Consider the following 22,853-nt stretch of genomic DNA (forward strand, 5'->3'; position numbering starts at 1 on the left):
CTCAGCCTGTTCGATCTACAGTAGTCACACATTGCTTTTTCCCCCTCCCTGACCATCATCCTATCATCCCCTCCCAAGTTTGCTTTGCATTTCCTGTACAAAATTTTTTTGCTCAACCTCAACCTACCAAATTCTACCTTGAAATTCCCTCTTTTCTTCCTGCTCAGATATGGACTGAAGTCAGGGGCTCTCAGTCTGTGTATGATTCAGTATCACTCAGACAAATGAAAAAGCCAGATGCTGTCTGTTGCTGCTGACTAGGCAATCAGTTCAGAGCATTCAAGCTGTCATTCAGACTCTGCTGTTAGTATCTCAGATTCACGTTTTTCAGTTTTTAATCAACCAGAGATTTTGAGTCAAAAAGGACAAATGTAACCGTGCAACACATGAGGGGATCATTCATTAATTTATTGCACTTTATCCCTTATTGTCTAATGTAATCTCTCACTTCATAACTTTTAACATCTCTGTAATGTCTAACATTTTTATTTTGACAAACCTTCAATGTCAGTGCGATGCATTTTTAATATCATAAAGACAAAATGACAACAGCAAAGATGACTCAGCAAAATGTCTGAAGACAGAACAGGACTACATCCGAGCTGTCTGCGATCTTCCGGTATACGAATATGGTCATTTGTAAATTTCAACAGAACTGTATGTCTTTCTGATGGCCACACAAGGGCAGCAGAGGGCAAGACAGTCGGCCAAGTTGTGTGTGGCCACAGGCGCTGTGCAACCAGTCCAACCAAGAGACAGTTTGAATGTCCACCCACTCACAGAAAACTTTTCCCCCTGCTGCTGTCTCACACTAAGTGAAACATATCCAGTTGTTAGCTGAGTTCCTCCGTGCTCTGCACTAATAACATTTAGAGATTGGCTCACCTAATTTCTGTGTAAATTCAGAAATATTCGGCTGATTTTACAACTACTTATTTAAACTCCATGCCGTGTGGAAAGTTTGTATGTTGTAAATATCAGTCTTGCTTTATTGTTCCAGAGTATAAATTTGATTTGCAGAACATGTACATGATAGATAATATTACTGATGTTATGAGAGGCATGGAAGGTGCCATCATATTAAAAAAAAGAAAATCATAAACAATTTACTATTTTTTTATTATTCAATTAACCATTGTCTTTAGCTGCCATTTAGAACACTGTGGTCATGTCCTTTACTTTTACTTTTATGGGAATTTGGGAGTTTTAGCAATCTTGGAGTGTTCAGATTACACAATTAGAAAGTAACTCTTGGTGGGGTATTTGTTGCAGTCCCTCGGTCTTTGGTACTTGCTGTCATTTTTCCAAAATTCATTTTAGGCAAATGTCACAGTTCCCTTGAGATGACTGGGTGTGATGGGGTTATTCTGATCACCTGTTGAGCAGAGTGTAGGGACTGACTCCAAGCTAAGAACTGAGAGCAGTCTGACAGTAGTATTATTTAGACATTATGTTTTAACTTTTTTAACCACCAAAAAATACTCAGAATTTGATTCTTGACAGATTGGAGGAGGCTGTTAAATAGACCTGGCACACTTAGTTAGTTGACTGAAAATTAAATAGCAACTATCTTGATAACTAAAAAATATTTTTGTTTTAATGAATTATAATTTCCTACAGTCCAAAGTAGCATCCTCAGTGTGTGTGTGTGTATATATATATATATATATATATATATATATATATATATATATATATATATATATATATATATATATATATATATATATATATATATATATATATATATATATATATATATATATATATATATAACAGTATACTTCATAATGTGTATTAAAATTAAAAAGAACAATGTATAATATAATACATTTCAAGTGAGGTGGTAATTCTAGGGGACAATAACACATATAATAATTATTATTTTAATAATAGCAACAAAAACAATAACAACAACAATAAAATCAATAGTCTGACAAGAGCAACAGCCTGTGATAAATCTCTTTATGGATTCTTTTCTTCGCTGCTCCTGTGCGCAGTTGAGCAGTTGAGTATAAATTTGTAAATTAGACCACACGTTTCCTCACAGCTTCAGACGTTGTTATCAGTGTCATCAGTGACGTCAGCGAGGGTTGTAATCAGTCACGTGGGCCGCGCAGGTCTGGATAAAGCGCTGCTCGGGGACTACACAGGCTATTCGGGTCCGTCCATCGAACTGTGAATTATAATTTTTTCATGATAACAAATGCGGACAGACATAAAAATAAACAGAACAGGCGAACACTGAGGAATCATATTATTCATCAGCAGACACCTGGCTTTTGTTTCGATTCATACTCGACAGATCAGCTTTCAATCGAGATGTGAGTAGATTCTTCTTTTATTAAGAATAAACACAAACGACGCCCACACTCCCGGTTTTTATAATTAAGGTATTTCACGTGTTGATTTTGTCCTATTTTGTCATTTTATTTGTGCTGATGTCGTTTGCGTTAAAAACAAAAACCTTCGATGTGTTGTTTTGATGCTGGACGGTTGAAAGGACTATTGACTGACACGCTGAATATGTTATATAATATTATTGTCGTGTAAATGCATTGCAAAACAATTGAAGGCTTCATAGTGAGCATCGCATCCTGTGTGTGATTCCCTGTATTTACCGTGCGCCCATTGGCTACTAAGAAGTCATATGGAGGCGTATTTTATTGCATCCCGTGTAGATGCTCCATAAGATGGCTTCTTGTGATGTGGGCATATGAGAAAACCCCTCTGTACTATTGTAGCCGTGGTCAGTTGCTTTTTTTCAAATGACCATTTGCTCTGTGGTGGGCTAAACTAAATATTACCATTGCATGAAATGCAAGCGTTGCAAGCTGATCATGCAATGTGCTTTGGTATTTTTTTCCCAGCTGCACCTTAGAGTATTTTCTCCTTCATCTTTCTGCTCTATTTATCTTGGGCGTGTGTGGTTTCCTCATGCAGCAGCCAGGGTCCCCCCCGTCAAACATAAGGAATGCAAATGGCTGGTGAGGGTGAGGGTTGTCTTCATGGCTAAAAGGGAACAGATGCTGAGTGAAATGTTGTGGTGGTTCCCTCCCCAGATCAGACTGCCCATCCTCCCTGCCCTCCTGCTGTTAACAGGCCCTTTAATCCCTACACAGCCTGAGACTGACTGTCCAGAAGCCGCTGCCTCTGTCTCTGGGGCCATAATTATAACAACACAGCCACGCTCAAAGCAAAAAGTCAAAAGGCCCTGACTTCACATCACAAAATAACATGCAGTGGAGGGAGAGGGTCGATTATTTTTGAAAGTTTAATGTCAAAATCCTGCATGACTGTATTGGGAAAATGGAAAAATAAATGTTCCTTGTATGAAATATCAAAAGGCATGGATGAAAAAAATGATAAAAGCTCCCTTTTTAGCTTCTATGTTGTATTTAATCTCATTCCAGCTCACATTTTGAAATTGTTATCATTGTTCAAGCGCCAAACAATCATTATTTGTTTTTTTTGTTTGTTTTTTTTTGTTGCAGTTTTTATTTTTTTGTATTTGAGCTTATTTTATTTTATTCGTGCAATTTTGTCAAAATTGACCAAACTTAAAAAAACATTATTTGCATTTTTTCCCTTTTTCACATTTTCTATTGGCTATTTTTGAAGGTTTAATGTCAAAATCCTGCATGACTGTTTGGGAGAAAATTAAAAATAAATGTTCCTTGAAATATCAAAAGGCATGGATAAAAAATGATGAAAGCTCCCTTTATAGCTATCTTAATGTATTTATTCTCATTCCAGACAGTATTTTGACATTTTTGTTACATATCAAGCTTTTAAACAATCTTTAATCATATCTTTTCTTTTGTTGTGTTTATTTTTATTTTATCTTTCCAAACTGCTTCCAGGTGAAAAACCCCTTTTAAAATACAAAAAAAGTGTATTTTAGATTTATGTCAATACTCAAAGGTCACCTTAGACACCAAATATGACAACTACCTGGAAAAGATTTTAAAAGTGATGAACTTTTTTTTCATCTTTTTTTCAACTTTTCAACCAGAAAAGGCATATTCCAGTACTTTAAATGAAGCACTGGGCCTGGCAGATACAAAATGTGAAGTGTGACGTTCTCAGACAGTCTGCGAAAAAAAATCTAAGGCTCAAGCGGTAAACAAATTACTGACAATCTGCCGTCTGTGTGAAGCTGAGGGTTGGATGTGATTCATGAAAATAATAGTGGATGTGAACGGGGAAGTTGGCTCGTTTGCTGGTGAGAAGAGGAAATCCGCCGTGTCCTTATTTGTGCTGCTTTTATGAAGAAAGCAGTAGTGAATGAAAAAGATTGCAGTTTCTGGGGAGACCACGAATGAGTCACTTCCAGTCTTGGGCGAATACAGGATTGCCTGCAATAAGTGAGGTAGTGGGAGGAGAGTTGAAATTATGTGAAAAATGAAATATCAAGTTTGTTTGAGTCAGGTTTATTTTTAGGCTTTTTTCTACTAACACGGGTCTCAGAAGATTTTAGACATCTTTCTATGCAAACAACAAACAAACACATGGCAGTAAAGAGCAGTCTACCCAGCAATATCAACCTTAGACAATAAAAGAAAACAAAGGAAAACTCACAAAAACACTGATGGGTAAAATTTGTGGACAGGCATATTCACTGCAGTGTGACATGAGTGTGTAAAAACTTCCAGATCAGAGCAACTAAAAGAAAAAAAACATGAGATAAACAGAAACTATAGCTTTTTATTTCTATATTCAGTATATATCTGTTTTGTTATTTAAAATCTGTCATCCTCAGGTTATCTCAGTGACTTTCCCAATAGAATACATGTCCAACGACATAGCCCATTAGCCGAGTTGTATTTGACCCTTTGAAACTGAGCAAAATGGTTTGATATCCTTAAAAACAACATGGGGAGAGGGCAACAAGCAGCTTAACAAAACTTGTTCCAAAAAATCAGCAAAAAAAACCCCGAAAGTAAGCAAGAAAAAAAGTAAGAAACAAACAGAAAACTACCTAAAAATGCTTAAAATTATATATATATATATATATATATATATATATATATATATATATATATATATATATTTATATATATTTTCTAATATAAATATAGTTTTCTGGACATTTTTCCCTATTTTATTTTCAATTTTTTTGGCTAATTTTTTTGTCACCTTGCAAATTGTGGGGCATTTCTTGCCAAATAGGTCACCCCCTTTTCTCGCATGTTTCAAACCACATTGCTCAGGTTTTAAAAGGTCATATAGCTTGTTGGAGGCATCTGAATGCAGCACAAAAAACTGATGCAGATCCAGATTTCAAAAGGTTAACTAGACCAATGTTCCCTGCGTGTTTCAGCATCACAGTAAGAAATGTTCAACATCTCAGTTCGGCGTTTACTTTCACTGTTGTTGCTATGGTGAGGATTAGATATAATTTTAGGCCTCTGTGTCCGGCTGAGTGGGAGGAATAGATGCAGTGGATGCACTGTTGGAACTGCAGATTACATCTATATTTAATCCATAACCCTCCAAATATTATATGACACATCTGCTGTTGTATATTTAGCAGCATTCATGTTCATGTTCATGTAATATTACTTGGAGCAGGTGTTTTTATGTACTAGCATAAGTGTTGTGTCAGGAAGTGGAGCTACAGAAAAGAAAAATGTTGCTTTCAACTCATTTTTTATTGGTAAAAATGTGGATTGTAAACAAACAAAGAGAAAACTTGCCTCTTAACCCTTTGTGATCTGACCAAATTGGCTTGATGTTTTTAAACAACTTCAACTTCACACAAAAATGACCCCAATATTAGCATAAAAAAATAAAAAAATTACAAGGATATTACCTAAAAATTAGGAAAAAAAAGTAAATAAATAAAAGGGGGAAAAAGGAAAATTACTTAAAAAGTACTTAAAAATAGTAATACTTTTAAATTATTTTTAATATATAATTATGATAATCATAAACAATCATAATTTTTCAAAATCCACTAATTTCTTGCAATTAGTGGAACACTTCTTGACAGATTGCTCATTTCCTTTTTTCCCATGTTCTCAGAGGAAAGCAAATTAATCTAATTAATGGGGAAAAATACCAGAAGCATCTTCTTTTATAGACAGTGTTTAAATTTTTCTGTTAGTCTGCTCAGTAAAATGCTTCAGTGTCACTGTATATGGAGGCTTTTCTTTATTATTATGATGTGCATTTTAGCCAGTGTAATGAGCATTTTTGTGTATGATTTTTTTTTTTTAATGACGTTTGACTGTAATGAGTGACCTTAATCTGCAGTGCGACCTGACTGGTCCATGAAGCTCATTCAAACTATTTAGAATGGTTTCTCACATTGTCTTATAAGATAACCTGATGAAGGTGTCCATAACGTTATTCTTGTTCCAAATGCATTTTCTTATTCCACAAGAGTAGCAGACAGTGTGCAGGAGTTCTTTGTTCTATGATAGTTGGTCTTCTCCTCTGCACCTGTCAACCCTCAGGTGAGACACAAATTATGCAACAGCTTTAAATTTGCAACAGTTTTTTTAGAAATCACACTTGTTTAATCACTTCAAAAAAACACAGTAATTAAAAGATGCACGAGAAAAAACAATCTTGTATTTCATTGGTGCATTTGTGATGCATTTATGCATATTTTGCCATCTCATTAAATCCAGCATTGAAGGACATCTGAAAAAAGATGAAAACTTTGTTGCAGTTCGGCATGCTGAGTCATGGGGTATACCCGCTAGGCTCAACACTGCAGAGCACACAAAAAAAAAAAATTACTGGCATCAAAACAGCCGCCAGCTAGTCGGAGGGAAAACACTCATAAACACATGGAGGCCAAAACACTGCAAGACCATGAGCAACCTTGTGATAATGAGTCATGATTTTTAAAAAGACAACTTATGAAACAGGAAATATATTTGACTGAATTTTATTGCTAAATTGTTTTGGATGGTCTTGTGGTTTTTCAGAAATATGCTTGCTGCTATAGAGTATCTTTTTTTTTTTTTCGTGTTCTCGTGTAAGCGGTGAATTCCACGCCATAAGCCTGTAAGCAGTGCTTAGCGTTGTGTCCCATCATTTGTCCACACCGGGGAACAGCACACATCAATTGGCTTTAAGGCCAGTGCAAGCCAAAGTCCTAAGTGGGTGAGATATGGTCACGGCTTCTTGTGTGCCACGATTCCTAGCAGTGACACATCCAGTGCAGAGGAGGGGGAATAACTTTATGCTAACTCCTTCACATCCCAGCGGGGGAAATAATAGGCAGCTGTTTATCAGTTTGCTAGTGAGTGTGGAGGAACTGCTGTGAGAGATAAAGCAAGCTCTTCAGCTGAAGCACAATGAGCTGCCCCAGTGCTGAGAGGGCTTCCAGGGCTCAATGCTTTGTGATAAAGCTATAACAAGCTGACTCACAGGCGCTCTCTCTGTTCCTTTCTTTCTCACAACATTGTTGAGCGCAGAATATGTTTAGTATGAATATTACCTTGCTGAGAGCTCTGAAAAAAACTCTTTTTGCTGCACTTCAGTGCGCCCTCTCTTCATTTCCCAATGCTCAGTTCTGGTACTTTTCCTCTCCGCAAATTTTTCTTCCTTTTTTTTTTCAACAAAGGCATGTGTTTTATTTTACATAATCGGTCATGGCATATAGCAAGGTCATTGGTCTTAAACCCGCCCATGTTTCTTGTTGAAATATGGTGTTTTTGCAGACAGGAATGCACGCTAAATGCTTCCAGATGCTCTCATTATATTCTGTTGTTTTTTCAGTATAGAATGCATTTGTAATGTATGCTTTTTTTTAACATGGATTTATGTGTTTTATGCAACAATTGGAGCAGCATGATCACTCAGTGTGCTCAGAGTGTTTTTTAGAGGCGACGCTTTCTGAGTGAGCCTAGTCTCTTCAGCCAGGTCATTTCCTGATGCCCATTTTCACTTGTTTTTAAGCTTACAGTGATATGATTAAAATGCATAATGAAAGCCCTCCCCCTCTCTCCTCTTCTCTTTTCAGCCCACAGTGTGGGAATGGGAAATGATGGAGGATAAAGGGCCTCGTGTAGCCGACTACTTTGTGGTTGCCGGCCTCACCGACTCGTCCAAGCCTTTGGAGGAGGAGCTCCACTTTGATGATGCCGGTCCCAAGTCTGTGAAACCTAAAGCCCCCATTACCGACGTAGCTGTGGTGATCCGCTCCCTGGGTGAAGAGGTGCCCGCAGGGTTCACCTGTGTTGAAAGCACCCCCTCAGGCCTCTCTGCAGAGCTCAATGGAGCCAGCCTCCGGGGCCCGCAGATATTCTTGTGCTTCAAGCGAGGCCGAGATAAGCCTCCACTGACAGATCTTGGGTAAGCAGTAATCCTCGGTCGCTGACCCTTTACTCACCCAGCACCACTAATCACTTCTCTGCCCAGGGTCGCCATAATCTGCCCTTAAACACATCCTCTACTCTGTCATCTCTTCAATGAATATATTATCAGAGTGCTGCAATAATATTTCTCAAGAATTTCCATCTTGTCCTTCAGGGTTCTGTATGAGTGGAAAGAGAAGCTGAAACCTGGATGTCACATCGTCCAGACCACTCCCTCAGGTCGCCCTGCCAACATCAGCAGCTCGTCGTCACAACGCATCTACATCACCTACCGCCGCGCACCGAAGAGCCAGCCCCACACTTCACTAGCTGTCACCGATGTCTGCATCATCATCCCCGGCAAGGGCGAGACGCCCCCTCACACCTTCTGTAAGGTGGACAAGAACCTCAACAGCAGCATGGTGGGAAAGAGCTCTGAGTGCACGATATCTCTCGTAATCCACGATATCTCTCGTAATCCACATATTGATTGATCTGTGATGTCTCTTCGCATATTACAGTGGGGATCATCAGTCTACCTTTGTTACAAGAAGTCTCTGGCTAAAGCAAACACAATCGCATACAAAGCAGGTAAAGTGGTGTGCAGAATTTGTATTATGAGCTAATTCAGAATACTCAATCAGTGGTATGGGCTGAAAATGAAATTGCAATACTTTTAGGCTGCGTCTCAATACATGATATATATATCGATATTTATAAATCTCCTCAAAAACACTACATTAATGCTAAAACTAGGAGACAAATTCGAACATTACTTTTTTTCTTTTACCAATTCCCCTCTTTGATGTGACAATATTGTAGAAATGACTATTGGTATTTTCATAAAATATTAACACAATTCCATTTTTGATCAGTAATGTATTCATTTAATGTAGAAATAGAATCAAAATCAAATGTCATCTTAAAATGCATCTTTTTAATCTTGCATATTTAGTTTGATCACTATTGAGCTTGATCCGGTTACACTAAACCTTTGTACATAATGATTTTATTTGTTATTATTGTTGTTGTTGTTGTTGTTGTTGTTAAAATGACTAAGTGGGTAAAGGCAGGTACTTAAACAAGTAGAGTTGTTTGATAAGTTGAGAAAAGTAATCACTTTATTGTAATGCAACCTTTAAAATCAGAAAAAAACATAATTTATTCCATATCATGATTTAACAATATTGAATATCTAAGACAATATATAGCCTCATATCTCAATATGATATAATATCTTTATATTGCCCAGCCCTACACAATCTTATTAATCAGATGCCTGTATATGACTGTCTTTGACTGTGCTTGTGTGTGTGCAGGTCTGCTGTGTCGGTACCCTGAAGAGGACTACGAGTCCTTCCCACTGCCTGAGTCCGTGCCTATGTTCTGCCTGCCCATGGGGGCAACGATCGAGTGCTGGCCAGCACACACCAAACACTCCCTGCCTGTTTTTTCCACATTTGTACTGACGGGTGCCTCTGGAGAGAAGGTAAAACCACTTTCTTACATTAACGTTACCAATAACCATGTTGCTTTGTTGCGATCCATCATAATGTCTTTTTGTACCTTTTGCAACATGCACACAGACTTACTACATGCACACTGATTTTTATAAAGGAAACCACCACTATGTTCAGAGTCCTGCTAACTTTCATTATATCATCATTAATTAAGCCATTCCCCCAAAGTTGGCATCAGTTTTCTGCCCTTAAATACATAAATTCTTCTTTAATTGCCCATTTCGGCCAGCCTCTCCATCTTCACCCCCCCACCCCCCCATCTCTCTCTGTGCATTAGTATCCCTTTTCGATTAGTTTGTTGATGAACTGCAGTGGTTTTTCTAAGAATACCAGACAATCTTAATCAACCGCCAAACTCTGACTGGAATCAAAAATTGTCTAAAGGCTGTGTTTGGAATACTGAAATGCACTAAGTCTTTGAAAGCAATGCAGCATAAAAGTTTTTTTTTTTTTGCAGTGCATCTTTTGAATAATGGATAGCTCATGCACCACTTGGGCTGCTTGGTGCATAAGTTTTAAATGCTGAATGCCTCCATGCTCAGTCCTTCCCCTGCAACCTCTAGTCTGCAGACTGGTCTCCTGGCACTGTATAGCTTGTTTATTTATTTGGGAAGAACAACTTCAAAGGCCTGAGTGTGATTTAGCTGATTTATTATGATGAAAAATTCTCTAGCGGAGCAGCCATAACAGCTCACCTGAATAAGTTCTTCCACTGTGGTTTGTGTCTTTGTAAAGTTTGCTCCGGGATGTTTGTGTGCGCATGTATTGGATGTGCAGATCATCACACTTATATTGTGATCCTTTTGCTTGCAGGTGTACGGAGCAGCCATCCAGTTTTATGAGCCTTACTCAGAGGAGAGCCTGTCTGAGCGTCAGCGCTCACAACTCGGCCTGCCAAGCTCTGATCTCGGACCCGACGGGACCAGAAGTGTTTACAGCAACAAGAGCATCTGTCTGCTCTCCCACTGGCCCTTCTTCCAGTCCTTCAGAAGCTTTCTTACCTTCCTCTACCGATACTCCATCTCTGGACCGCATGCCCTGCCTATTGAAAAGTTAGCATTGTTTTCTTTTACATTTTTCTGTCTCTTTGTTGACATCTATTGCTCACTCTGGTTAAAGTTTCAGGTCTATTCTTACACTTATTGCTTTATTAAGTGATTATTTTTGTACTCACAGGCACATCTCTCACTTCATGCAAAGTGTGCCATTCCCCTCCACTCAGAGACCGCGCATCCTGGTGCAGGTAAGCTGAGTAAAGTAAAGCAATGATCTCAGTTCTGCATGTTTGCTGTATTTGGTTTGACACGAACGTCTTAAAACACACTGTAGTCATGAGCTAAATCCCCCACCCACTGATACTCTAATGCTGTAACGCTCTCCTGTGTGTCCTCCACAGCTGTCTCCACACGACAGCCTGATACTGAGCCAACCTGTATCCTCTCCACTGCCTCTCAGGTAGGGAAACATCAGCAAAATGCCAAATATGAAGATGTATTTTATTTGCTTTAGCCTTAATCTGGTGACATTTGTTTTTTAATTGTGTGTCCAGCGGTGGAAGCCTCTCCACGTTACTGCTGAATCTGGGCCCAAAGAACGCAGCCACTCTGCTGGTGCTGGCTGTCACAGAGCACAAGATCCTGGTTCATTCCCTGCGTCCAGCTGTGCTCACCAGTGTTACAGAGGCCCTCGTGTCCGTAAGTCTTTTCTTCTTTGCTTTTATTTCCACATTTCCTGATGTTACCACTGAAGAGGGTGGTCTTTAATGTGATTAAAGCTACAATAGTGGATGAGCTGCGGCTTCACTGAACAAACTACCCATAATCACATCAAAGAAGACGCTCTGGTATTATGGATGAACAACAATTACCACTGAAAAACGCTCTTCAAAGAAATAAAGTTCTGAAAAGGGAAAGAGACATTTCTGACTAGCTCCTGGTTTGAAGGTTTGGTCTGTAGGATTTAGGGGGATGAGATAAAATATAAAGTGTTTTTTTTCCTTATATAACCACCTGCAAATGTGACGTGGGTTTGGTTACTTTTGAATGTGTCAATTATATCTACAGAGGGAGCAGGTCCTTATCAACGGAGTCTGCCATGTTGCACCGCCATGTTTCTACAGTAGCTCAGAACGGACAAATATGTAATAATATGTAGTTGGCAGCCACTTTGCTACAGAGCAGGAATGGGGGTCGATGCCCAGTTCTACCGCTTTTTTCAAAAGCCAAAAATCAGTAAGGTTTGAGCTTTTCAATACTGCTCTTGAGTACCGTGGGTCCTATAACGCAACTTTACATCTCGAGTGAAGTCACATCATTTAAATCCAATCAATGGTCCACATACACTGATTTTACATCAAATTAAACCTAAATGCATTACTTTCAACTGTCTTTGGATTAAAAACAAAATCTCCAACTCCATCAGTTGTTGCTGCTGCTTCTGCTTTCATCATCATCCACTCAGCAGCAGTGGTAAACACACCCAAACTTTGTAACAAGTCCGTCAGTTAAAAATTGTGATCCAGTATTGAAATCCACGTTGAAATCTCCAGGATAAGAGCTGGTTAGCTAAATAAACAATGTTGCATAAGGTTTCATTGTGATGTGTTTAAGGTCAGCTCATATTGTAAAATGTATTGACCTTTCCTTTTCAGATGATCTTCCCTTTCCACTGGCCGTGCCCGTACATCCCTCTGTGTCCGCTGGCTCTGGCCGGTGTCCTCAGTGCACCGTGTCCTTTCATCGTGGGCGTGGACTCCCGATACTTTGACCTTTATGTGCCCCCGGCTGACATCAGCTGTGTGGACTTGGACACAAACACAATCTCCCAGTAAGTGACCTCTAACCACAGCTGCTCTGTGATAGATGGCTTTCAACTTTAAGACACCCCCTTCAAAAATTATCTCCTAGGCTTTTATAGGTCTGATTGTAAAAGTTCTCTCCAAGGTTATCGGTAGTCAGCCTCTTATGTAATGATACAAGCTCGAATGTGGAATATTCTTACTGTACACAAAAGCACATTTTGTGTAACCGCTGGTCTCTCACATCCATTCAAAAGCTGTGGTGAGATTAAATTGTCAGTGCTGATGCCAGTGAATCCGTCTCCCTCCTTGTATCTTTTTTGCAATGTTTCTTGACTGTCCTCCCGTGTAATGAAAACCACATGGTGTTCTTTCAGAAAAGACGACAAGAAGGCTCTAACGTGGAAAATCTTGCCCAGGAGGGCCTGCAAACATCTCCTGAATAACCTGAATAAGCTCTATCAGCAGCTGACTGAGGGTGAGTCCAGTCTGATGCTTTGTCATTTTTGGTTTCATGAATAATTTGTGTGACTTGAGTCTGCTGACTCAGCCTGTACAGTCAATTTTACAGGAAAACCCAGCGGACGCTTACACTGTTATAAGAAACCACCTTGTTGGTCGATGTTCAGTGCATAAAGGAAGATAGGACATGTAATTTTATCCTAATCCATTTCTGCTCAACCTGCCTCTTCTACATATAGTTAGTAATTTCATGTGTTTCTGTGATATTTAAGGTTCTGTTGCAGTCTGTCTCTTTTACCATGTTTTTTGTCTTTCTGACGCTTTAATGTTGATGCAAAATAAATCCCAGTTTAGAAAGGAGCTCTTTGATTGCGACAGATTAACATTTACCTTTGATGTTTTCTACAATAACCTGCTGACGTAATGTCAGGTGGCCTATTTTTGGCCAGTGAAACTGAAACATACAAAAAGAAACCAGAAATGTATTGCCTGTTAATAGATGTTTTCACAGTGTCATAGGGTGCATTCAATCAAACCAAGGAAAGAATCAAACTAAAGATCCACGCACTATTAAAAGCTCCCAGTAAATTTTATTGTGCAACATTTCGATCAAGCAGAGATCTTGGTCAGGCATATTAAACAAAAAAATATTTTTTTATTTTTACGTTGTTGTTTTTTAAATGTCTGACAAAGATCTCTGTCAGATTGAAACATTGCACAATTAAAATCTACTGGTAGCTTTTAATAGTGTGGGGATCTTTGGTTTTGGTTGGTTTGGTTGATCTTTGGTCTATAGCAGAGTAGGTCAGCCATCCTTTTCGGTCCATTGGGAACATTTTGATCAGACAGTCATGGTTCCCAGAGGTTAAAGACGACTGACTTTGGGGTTCCCCTGACTTTTCCTCTTTATGGTTCCCTTTGAATTACCTCAACAACCATTGCATGGACTCACATACAATTTAGTTTACATTTTCAATACTATTGAGATGAATTTTGATATTTACTGTGATCCCTTTTAAGGTCAAGTGTGTAGGATTAAGGGGCATATAATGGCAGAAATATTAATATTGTTGAGCATTTTGTATCTACATAGTGAGCAGGTCCTCCTCCAAAGAGTATGCCATGTTTCTGCAGTTGCTCAGAATGAACAAACCAAACACTGGCCCTGGTGTTTTAGAGTTTCCGCAGTTAGCAGCCCCCGCCCCCCTGTCAAAAGACCAAATAGCATCAAAAAAACACTAATTAACCAACCAAATGTTGCATGCTGACACACTAAAGCTAGATGCAGAACGTGGTACATTATACCAGTTAAATATCAGCAAATTAGCATTGTCCCTGTGAGCTTGCATCCTGGCTGTAGTGCCAAACAAGACAATTTGTGAAAAATACAAACAATCCAAAGATTTTTTTTCCCCTAATTTCAGAGTGAAAAAGAGTGCTCCAAATATTTGTTCTCACATAGCGCTGTGGAGATGGGTCTGCCTACAGGACATTAGCTTTCAATAGACAATTATTTGTTTATGTGCTAATACGTTCTTCATAATCTACTGTTGCGTGCTATCAGGTGGTCAGCTGAACCGTGAAGATGTGCAAATGGAGCACACTGTGACCGACAGTGAGCTCAATGGTGGAAAGAGCCTCCACACTCTGGAGCTGGAGATCCAGGAGACCTTCTTGCGCTTCATGGCAGCCATCCTGCGAGGGTACCGCTCCTACCTGCTGCCCATCACCCAGGCCCCCTCTGAGAAGACCACTGATGCCAGCTCCCTTTTCGACATTCAAGGTACATTTCAGTCTCTGTATGCATCACAAAAACACGGCTGACAAGGTGGGCTTGCATTAACCCTCAAATTGCACAAATTGAAATAGCAAATATAAATTACACCTAATGGTTAAAGCCAAAAAGTGTGAAACACTTTTTCGGCTATTATAGCTCACATGATGCTATAGCTATGTACTATGTCAGCTATGTCAGTAGGAGCTGGCTCCCTCGGGCATGATGCATCAGGTGCTGCAAGAGGTGTTATTGCATCAAAGAATAATAACAGCTTTGTATAGCAGTTATCTAAAGAAAGCTACAAATTGTTACACAAAGTTCATTAGAATATACAAAGAAATATAAAGTTAACATAAATAAAACACTGTTAAGAGCTAAGATAAAAGTGTGCTTAGAGTAAAAGAACATAAAATACAACATTTCTTAGAATGAAAATGTACAAAGCAGTCATTAAAATGAAAAGCTTTCCTACAAAAATTCCTATGAATAAAGTTAATAGTTAATAAAGTTAAGCAGATCATCTGGAGGTTTAGAATCCTCAATTCCTCTGTGAAATCGTGGACTATCACCTCATATCCCAATCCCTCATATGTGGGAGCAGCCACATATAAATGGCTTGTTTTTCCATTATCACTCGCATTACACACCTGTGTCCCCTGTGATTGGAAATAATGACAGTTAGTGTGGTTGCTATAATAGAAATAAACTTGCTTATGTTCTGAACATCCATCGACATGCTTCTTTGAATTTTGAATGTTTTGAAAATATGGCTTTAGTTTTGCACAAATCTGTAATGGAAACCAGCCTATTGTTGCCTTTATGTGATTCTGTGCTGTAGCAGGTCATGGGGTTAAGATCCGAGTGCTGCTGCATCAAAGTTTGGTCTACTTCACTGTTATAATGACTGTGGTGATTAAGCTTAAGCTTTACTGGAAATTAGGGCTGGATGACAAATCACAGAAACTGCTGTGATGAACAGCACAATGTCCCCGTGCATCTGTGTGCTCTTATGCAAGCGAGGCAGCGGAGAACAAACTGTTTCATACCACAGTATTCATTTCCTGTAAATGTTGGTTAAGTCTGCGTGTTGACCCTGCAATCATCCTGAAACAGCTTGATAAGTGAATGTCCAGTTTTATAATCCGATATTAAAGCCCACTTGTCATGCTTGTCATTACATAATGTGTTTTTGTTTCGTAGGCTTCCTGAAGAGCAGAGACCGCTCCCACCAGAGGTTTTACTCCCTCATGACCAAGACTCAGATGTTCAGCCGTTTCATCGAGGAGTGCTCCTTTGTCAGTGATAAAGACGCCAGCCTGGCTTTCTTTGATGAGTGTGTTGATAAGGTGAGGCTTGCAGCTAATCTTTACTATGGATTTTCTCTGTCAGAGACGATTCATCAGAAGAGGTGCATCTCTCTGCTGTGCAGGAACAAATGCTTCAATAACAATATTCAGCCTGGCCGCCACCCATTTTTCAGCAGAAACAAAGCTGAGTCATTGAGAGGGAAAATTAATCATATGCTGTCCTCTTAATTAAGACGTCTTATTGAGGTCTTGGTTTAATTTGAAGGCACTAATAAGGAAAAAACAGGAACTAATGGAAATAAACAAAGAGTAATTAACACTTGGGCTGCTTGTTATAAATCAGCACTACCAGCTTTTCCAATCCATAATGTCCCCTGTTCTTTCAGTCCTTTTTTAAGTCTTCTTTTGGTATTTCTATTGTTGCCCTTTTCTTCTTCTCTGATTTTCCACCTTTTATTGTCTTTTCTGATGCTCTGTTTGTCATCAATGCTGCTGCCTGGTAGCTTTTCACCACTGGAGGAAAGGTAAGCTATGAGAATCTGTTTTGTAGTTCAAACCTTTTTTTTTGTTTGTCAAAGAAAATGCTTTTTTTTTTTTATAATACACTCATATTCTTTTTTTAGCTCTAGTAGAACCAGGTATGAACCTGAATGACGTGTTTTCCTTTGTTCTGAGTGCGTGACTCAGCTCAGTGTTTTGTGTAAGTGTGTGCTGAATAAATCAAAGAGAGGTGAGTGCAGTTAGAAGTGCAGGAGAGGTCTTGATTGTGAGGATGTGCATTAGCTGTCAGTGTGTGTCAGCAATCTGCATTATTGAACCAGGTGCCATTAGAGTGAAGCACACAAAGAGCAGAACTGTGAGACTCTGAGGGGACGCTGAGACTGTGAGATTAATTATTTGTGCAGATGACAATGCACTATCCTGACTCTAAAAGTCTCTCAAATATAATCATAGAAATAGATTGAGAGTAGAACGCTACATTGCATTGCTTGCTGTGATCATTTGTAAAGTACAAAAGAAGATGGGGCAGCTCCAGAAGCAAGTCAGTCCCCGAAGGCACCAAATAAACATGTTTTGTTTTTAATTGGGAACTAGTATTGTACAAATGTCAAATGCAAAGTACAAATATATGTTCTATTTGTTTTTTTTTCTTCTCCCCACCCTCTTTGTGGTGTGCAGAACAGAAAAACAAAACGCCATCTTATCCGAACACCCCAACCACACACCTCAAGCCCCCAAAAAGTAATTAACACAAAAATAACAACAACAAAAACTATTTTAAAAAAAGAAGAACAGGGAGAAGAACTCCACATGAAAGATAGACAAAATGCCTACTCCAAGAAATTAGATGCAATGAGAATCAGATAGGGTACAGCGAATTAAGAGTATTTACATAACAAATGATAGGCTGCCGTCTTTTGTAGAATCTGGCAGATGAGCCTCTCAGGAAATATTTCACCTTTTTTAATGATAAAAAGGATGTTAAATCAGACAACTAGGATATGGCAGAAAGAGCAAAACATGTTTTTTATCCCTATAGCTAATTTCAATATTCATGAAACCTGTACAGGGGTAAATTTGTATATAACTCACCTGCTAACATTTTATTCTATATTTTATACTTATATCAAACTCAAGGCTTTAAAATGGGAGTCCGTGAACCAATTGCTCATTCATTATTTTTTGCAGTCTGTGGTGAAAAGACACGTCAAGTTGGACCATAAAGTGACACACTTCCTAATTTGGGAATTTCTTTTTTACCTTACTGAATACAAAAAAATAAATACTTTTCCAAGTTTCTCTCTTTCACCAAACTAATATTAGCTTAATTGCACTTGTAACTCATCATGAAACTCACCAAAACTGTCTCAGTTAGTCTTATTAGTTTATTATTCCACTGTTCCACTAAACCCTTAATTTTACTGAGTTTGATATTAAAACATGCTGATGTGCACTCTATTTATCCCCGTGGTCTCTCTCATGCTTTCAGCAGTCCACGGAGCAGCGGTTCTCACTTGTTCTTTGAAGGTAGCAACAGTACAATCATTCACCAGACATGCAATTAACCCTCTGTGGTACGCATTTTGATGCCAGTGAAAAAATGGTGTTTCTAGCAGCTTGTTGTCCTCCGCAGTGTAATTCAGCCTCAGTAACATCAACTGAGAGTGCTGCTTTTACCCTCCTTTTCTTTGAAGAGTCAAATAATAACAGTGCATTCATTCTGTAAATGGGAGTAAACTGTGTATTATGCAGAGGACTCACAAATTGCACTGTTATAGTAGACTACGTAGTGTAATAGCCTGAACTGTATCACAACTAACGTGATTTAGTTTAATTTTTATAAATTTAACACAGAAGAATGACAAACAAAGATGTCGGTTATAATCCTTATTTGTCAACATATTTTGAGTTTTATTGTTGAAATCCCACAGAATGTAGACAGTGAGATGCTCATTGTCGTTGTACGAACGTTAGTCATCTGCTGATTTGAAAGCTTTTATTAACACAACCTGCCCACACATGTTTTGTAACACACGCAAAAAGACAAAACATCGCCCTCTCCTGCAAAAAAAAACTCTGTGTGCTTGCAAACTTGTGCAATCAGGAAGTCACATCTACATCCTGCATAAACAGTGGGAGCTCCTGTACAAGTGGTCACTGCGGTTATTATTGAGAAGTGGAAGCATTGATTCATTCAGCAACAGTACTGCTGAGGTTGACAAAGAGGGTGCGATTGAGAAAGACATATTAGGTGTAAGAGGAAGGGCAACAAGCGGAGAAACACTGAGCAGAATCTAAGTGAGGGCAAATAGGTCAGTGGGAGTTAGTTGACTGAATCATCCACTCGACCGAGTGGAACAAACCCTGTAACACAGTAGCAACAGGGAGCTATTCAGCCGCTGCCATAATATTAACGTTTTTGTGAAGCTCATGTTCGAGATAAGCTGGTACTCAATTCAGATAAGCCAAGTGAATGCACATGAGCATAGCTGGCTTTTTTATGATCTCCAGACAGCTATTCAATAGTGATTTCCCCCTAAAAGAGAACACGGCTTTACCTTGCCACACAACACAAAGGAGTGCTGCTGCCGCTGTTCCCAGTGCAGCCATGTACACTTCTCAGTTCTGAGCTGAAGGAATTGTGGCAGTTTAGTATCAAGCGTCGCTGCCAAGGCGGCACAGTTTAATGGTTTTGTGTCCCTGGAGCAACATGGCATCCATTTTGTCTAGGTCACTGCAGCCTGGATTCATTTAGTCTTGGAGGAATCATGGGATCAAGCCTTGGCAGTGCCCTTTAGTGAGATGGAGTGGAGCCATATTTCTGATGTAGATGGACTCATTACAAACATCTGTTTGTCCTCACTGCCCCTCACATCTGATCACATCTGAGGGCTCAGACAGTATTAGATGCGTGTGAGCATCCAGACAGCTTTAGCATCTATAGATTTGTGTTTGTTTGTTTGTTTTCAGTATTCACATTCATTACAGTGAAGGTCACCCAGAAGTTGGGCCTTCATTCTAAAAAACACTCTGCTCTTTGCAAAGCTGTACTGACATGATAACATCATAAACAGATAAATCAGAAAACACAGGCATCAAATTAATACACACTTATATACAGCCCGTTCTCACTCTGAACTCGTTAAATAGCGCCACTCTAAGTGCTTTTGCCGTATGAGAGTAATGTCAAAGGCCACCTTCCATGTGAAGGTGTCATATAAAATCACGCTTGGACAGAACCGGTGGTGTTGCCATGATACGCTGGTGGACAGCCGGAGGGCACTGGGCACGTCCACATGCAACGTGCATGCAACTGATGTCATACTCATGTTACACATGAGTATGACATCAGTACTGCAGAGAGCACGAGTCCTGTAGCATCCAGTAATTTAAATTCCGAAAAATGTAGTTCTCTAGAAATTTAATAAAATTTGCACTTAACCTGATTAAAAATGTAATGAAACCCAGTAAAGAATAGATTTGTGTTTAGATGAAATATGAAGAACAGAGGAAGGCAATGACAATTTTTTCTCTTAAAAAAACAGATGGACAGCGAGCGGCCAGAGGAAACCAGACTGATCGAACTGGATGAATCCCACCGCAGCGAGCACACGGTCTACATCAACCCTCCGGAGCTGCCTCCACTACCACAGGGAGAAGAGCATCCTCTGTGCTATAGGTACCACGCTGCACATCAATGTCTTCACTACAAGACAGGCTGTTTCTTTCTTTTACGGTGTCTTAAACAGACACCCATTTCAAGAGCACTTCTCGCCGACACCTGGTGCACACAATGCAGCTCCCAAAGGAGAGGCATTGCGAAAATTGCCTTTGTTGTAGGAGAATTTGTTACTGCTTTAGGGCTTTGTTATTATTTTCAGCCGGAACATGTCACTTTTGTATTTGTACATCAGCGCTCAAGCTTCCAGCGCATCAGAGCCAAACCATTGTGCATGTCACTCGGCTTGCCGGTGTTTATATGGGATTGATGTCTATTTCGGTTCATGTTTTTAAGAGTGAAGGTATGTCTTTTTGCAGCTACTCTGGCTTTCCTGTGCTGAATGCTGAGCTTCTGGAGCCACTGGAGGGAACAAATCCTCCATCAGCAGGCATGGCCTCACGCCACAGCAGCCCAGCCAGCCCTACGGCCATCTTTAGGCGCTCTAAACAGGTCAGCCGTGTGAGATGTCAGAGTTTCTTGAAAGTAGACTCAGTCTTACAAATAAAAGATGATTTATTGTTTAGAAATGCCACTTATAAACCCCTTGTTTCCTGCTGATTTTATGTGTTTTACTAGCTGTTTCTAGTGTGAAACCATACAAATTCAAATAAACATAATTGGATTGCATTTATTGTCAGATCTGATCCTATGTAATTTGAGCCAATTTGTTTGTTTTTATGTTTGCAATTAAGGAAGTTAAGCTCATTTTACCGCTGTATTCATTCTACATGATGATGGATACGGGTGTATATGTGAATGCAAAATGCAAATCTGGTTGCTAGAAGATCTTTATCTCTAAATGTGATTTTTTTTTTCTTTTTCTTCAGGAGATCAAATCAGCTCAAAGGATGGCCAAAACCCACTCATCTATGCCTCAGATGTGGTCCAAGTGTCTGCTGCGCCACTGCTACGGCCTTTGGTTCATCTGCCTGCCAGGGTTTGTTGGCACCTGCCACTCAAAGGTGCGGGCTCTGCGCACAGCTTACGACGTGCTGAGGAAGATGCAAGACAAGAAGCTGCAAGCTCCAGATGAGGTGCATAAACAACCACATGACTTCATATATATTAAGTTTTATAGATTGATTTTTAAATCCTCCTGTTTTGTGTTCAAGGTGTGTTACCGCGTGCTGCTACAGCTGTGCGGGCAGTACAGCCAGCCAGTCCTTGCTGTCAGGGTGTTGTTTGAGATGAAGAAAGCCGGAGTTCAACCCAACGCCATCACTTATGGTTACTACAACAAGGTGTGTCTTTGTGTGTTCTGTAATGGCGGAAAAAAACTAATCTGAAACTAAATTGAATCTTGCAGCTTGAATCTGAAAATACATGACCAAATATGCTGTATGTGTTAATTGCTGCAGGCGGTGTTGGAGAGCACCTGGCCCTCCACCACCAGAGGAGGCTACTTTTTGTGGGGAAAGCTGAGGAATGTGGTCCTCGGTGTGCTCCAGTTCAAGCAAGCGGGGAGAAAGCAACAGGCGCTGCACAGAGACCCTCAGCTTTCAGGTAAATATACTAACATCCAGATAGAGCTTTGCAACCAATCAATCAGTCAGAAGTTATGTATGAAGTTATGCAAATTATGCAAACACATGAATAAAAACAAGACTGTAATATGATTACTCATTAATAGTAGGAGTACTCATTAAAACCAGAAGCTCAGGAAGCGCTAGCAGCACCAGAGGCAGAATAAACCCTATGAACAGAAAGATAAAAACAAAAAAAACCAAATAACTAAAGAGATAAAATGATAATAATAACTTTATAACTAATAACTACTGTAACTGACAGTTTATCATACACCCCCACTCTGACTGCCTGCAAAAAACCAAAGCAAGGAGTAATTGTTTTATACCCAAGACTAATCAGGTCTTAACTTCTTGGAGATTGAGTTAAGTTCTGCGGTAATTACTTTTCAACTGTGCTCAAGTTCTGTAATTGAGAGACTGAAAGTATAGGAGTTCTTTTTACTTACCTAGATCTTAATGAAAAGATTTATAAATGAGTCTGATCCTGTGGGAGCACTTGTTTCATCTCTCCTGGTCTCATGCAAGGTTTATCCCGACTCCAACCTCCTTCAGCACATGTCGCTCCCAACCCTCCTTTCCTTAATGGCACTAATTAAACAGAGTGAAGAGGTTTTCCTCCCCAGCAGTCACAACACACAGGTTGCTCTTGAAGCCAGTCCCTAATTAACACAGCAGCCCAGTTAGGCTCTGATTACCATAATGGCATGTTGTGCAGAGGGGCTCTAATAAAAACATCATGCTTTACATCTTATTCTGTAATCTGGTTGTTTCTGGCGTGACTTCACTTTGCTTGCATTCACCCCACAAAGAGGATTTTTAATTCAAATTTCCCAAATCGTAATGTGATCATGTTTTATACCGAGATCCTTTCAGTGACATCCGTGAATGTATAGTTGGCAAAATGAAAATGTGATTTATTCAGCCCTT

At 39.4% G+C, this 22,853-nt stretch overlaps 1 protein-coding gene across 2 annotated transcripts in view; it reads left to right on the forward strand.

Moving 5' to 3' along the window:
* Positions 1–2,135: 2,135 nt before the first annotated feature.
* The window catches only part of dennd4a (DENN/MADD domain containing 4A), a 32,717-nt gene continuing 11,999 nt past the window's right edge, over positions 2,136–22,853 (forward strand). The window contains exons 1-19 of one of the 2 annotated variants that reach the window (XM_042495646.2): positions 2,136–2,324; positions 7,982–8,313; positions 8,491–8,737; positions 8,837–8,906; positions 9,635–9,804; positions 10,649–10,887; positions 11,012–11,078; positions 11,232–11,290; positions 11,385–11,529; positions 12,486–12,661; positions 13,010–13,110; positions 14,659–14,877; positions 16,072–16,217; positions 16,682–16,702; positions 20,225–20,358; positions 20,718–20,850; positions 21,228–21,434; positions 21,513–21,641; positions 21,759–21,903. In XM_042495646.2, the coding sequence (XP_042351580.2) occupies positions 8,003–8,313; positions 8,491–8,737; positions 8,837–8,906; positions 9,635–9,804; positions 10,649–10,887; positions 11,012–11,078; positions 11,232–11,290; positions 11,385–11,529; positions 12,486–12,661; positions 13,010–13,110; positions 14,659–14,877; positions 16,072–16,217; positions 16,682–16,702; positions 20,225–20,358; positions 20,718–20,850; positions 21,228–21,434; positions 21,513–21,641; positions 21,759–21,903 (2,719 nt within the window). In that variant the 5' untranslated portion in view covers positions 2,136–2,324; positions 7,982–8,002. The remainder of the gene's footprint in view (positions 2,325–7,981; positions 8,314–8,490; positions 8,738–8,836; positions 8,907–9,634; positions 9,805–10,648; positions 10,888–11,011; positions 11,079–11,231; positions 11,291–11,384; positions 11,530–12,485; positions 12,662–13,009; positions 13,111–14,658; positions 14,878–16,071; positions 16,218–16,681; positions 16,703–20,224; positions 20,359–20,717; positions 20,851–21,227; positions 21,435–21,512; positions 21,642–21,758; positions 21,904–22,853) is intronic. The other variant, XM_042495647.2, reaches the window with a different exon arrangement.

The sequence above is a fragment of the Plectropomus leopardus genome, chromosome 7 (assembly GCF_026936395.1).
Source record: "Plectropomus leopardus strain MGB_pleo_1.0 chromosome 7, ASM2693639v1, whole genome shotgun sequence".
Classification (NCBI taxonomy): Eukaryota; Metazoa; Chordata; class Actinopteri; order Perciformes; family Serranidae; genus Plectropomus; species Plectropomus leopardus.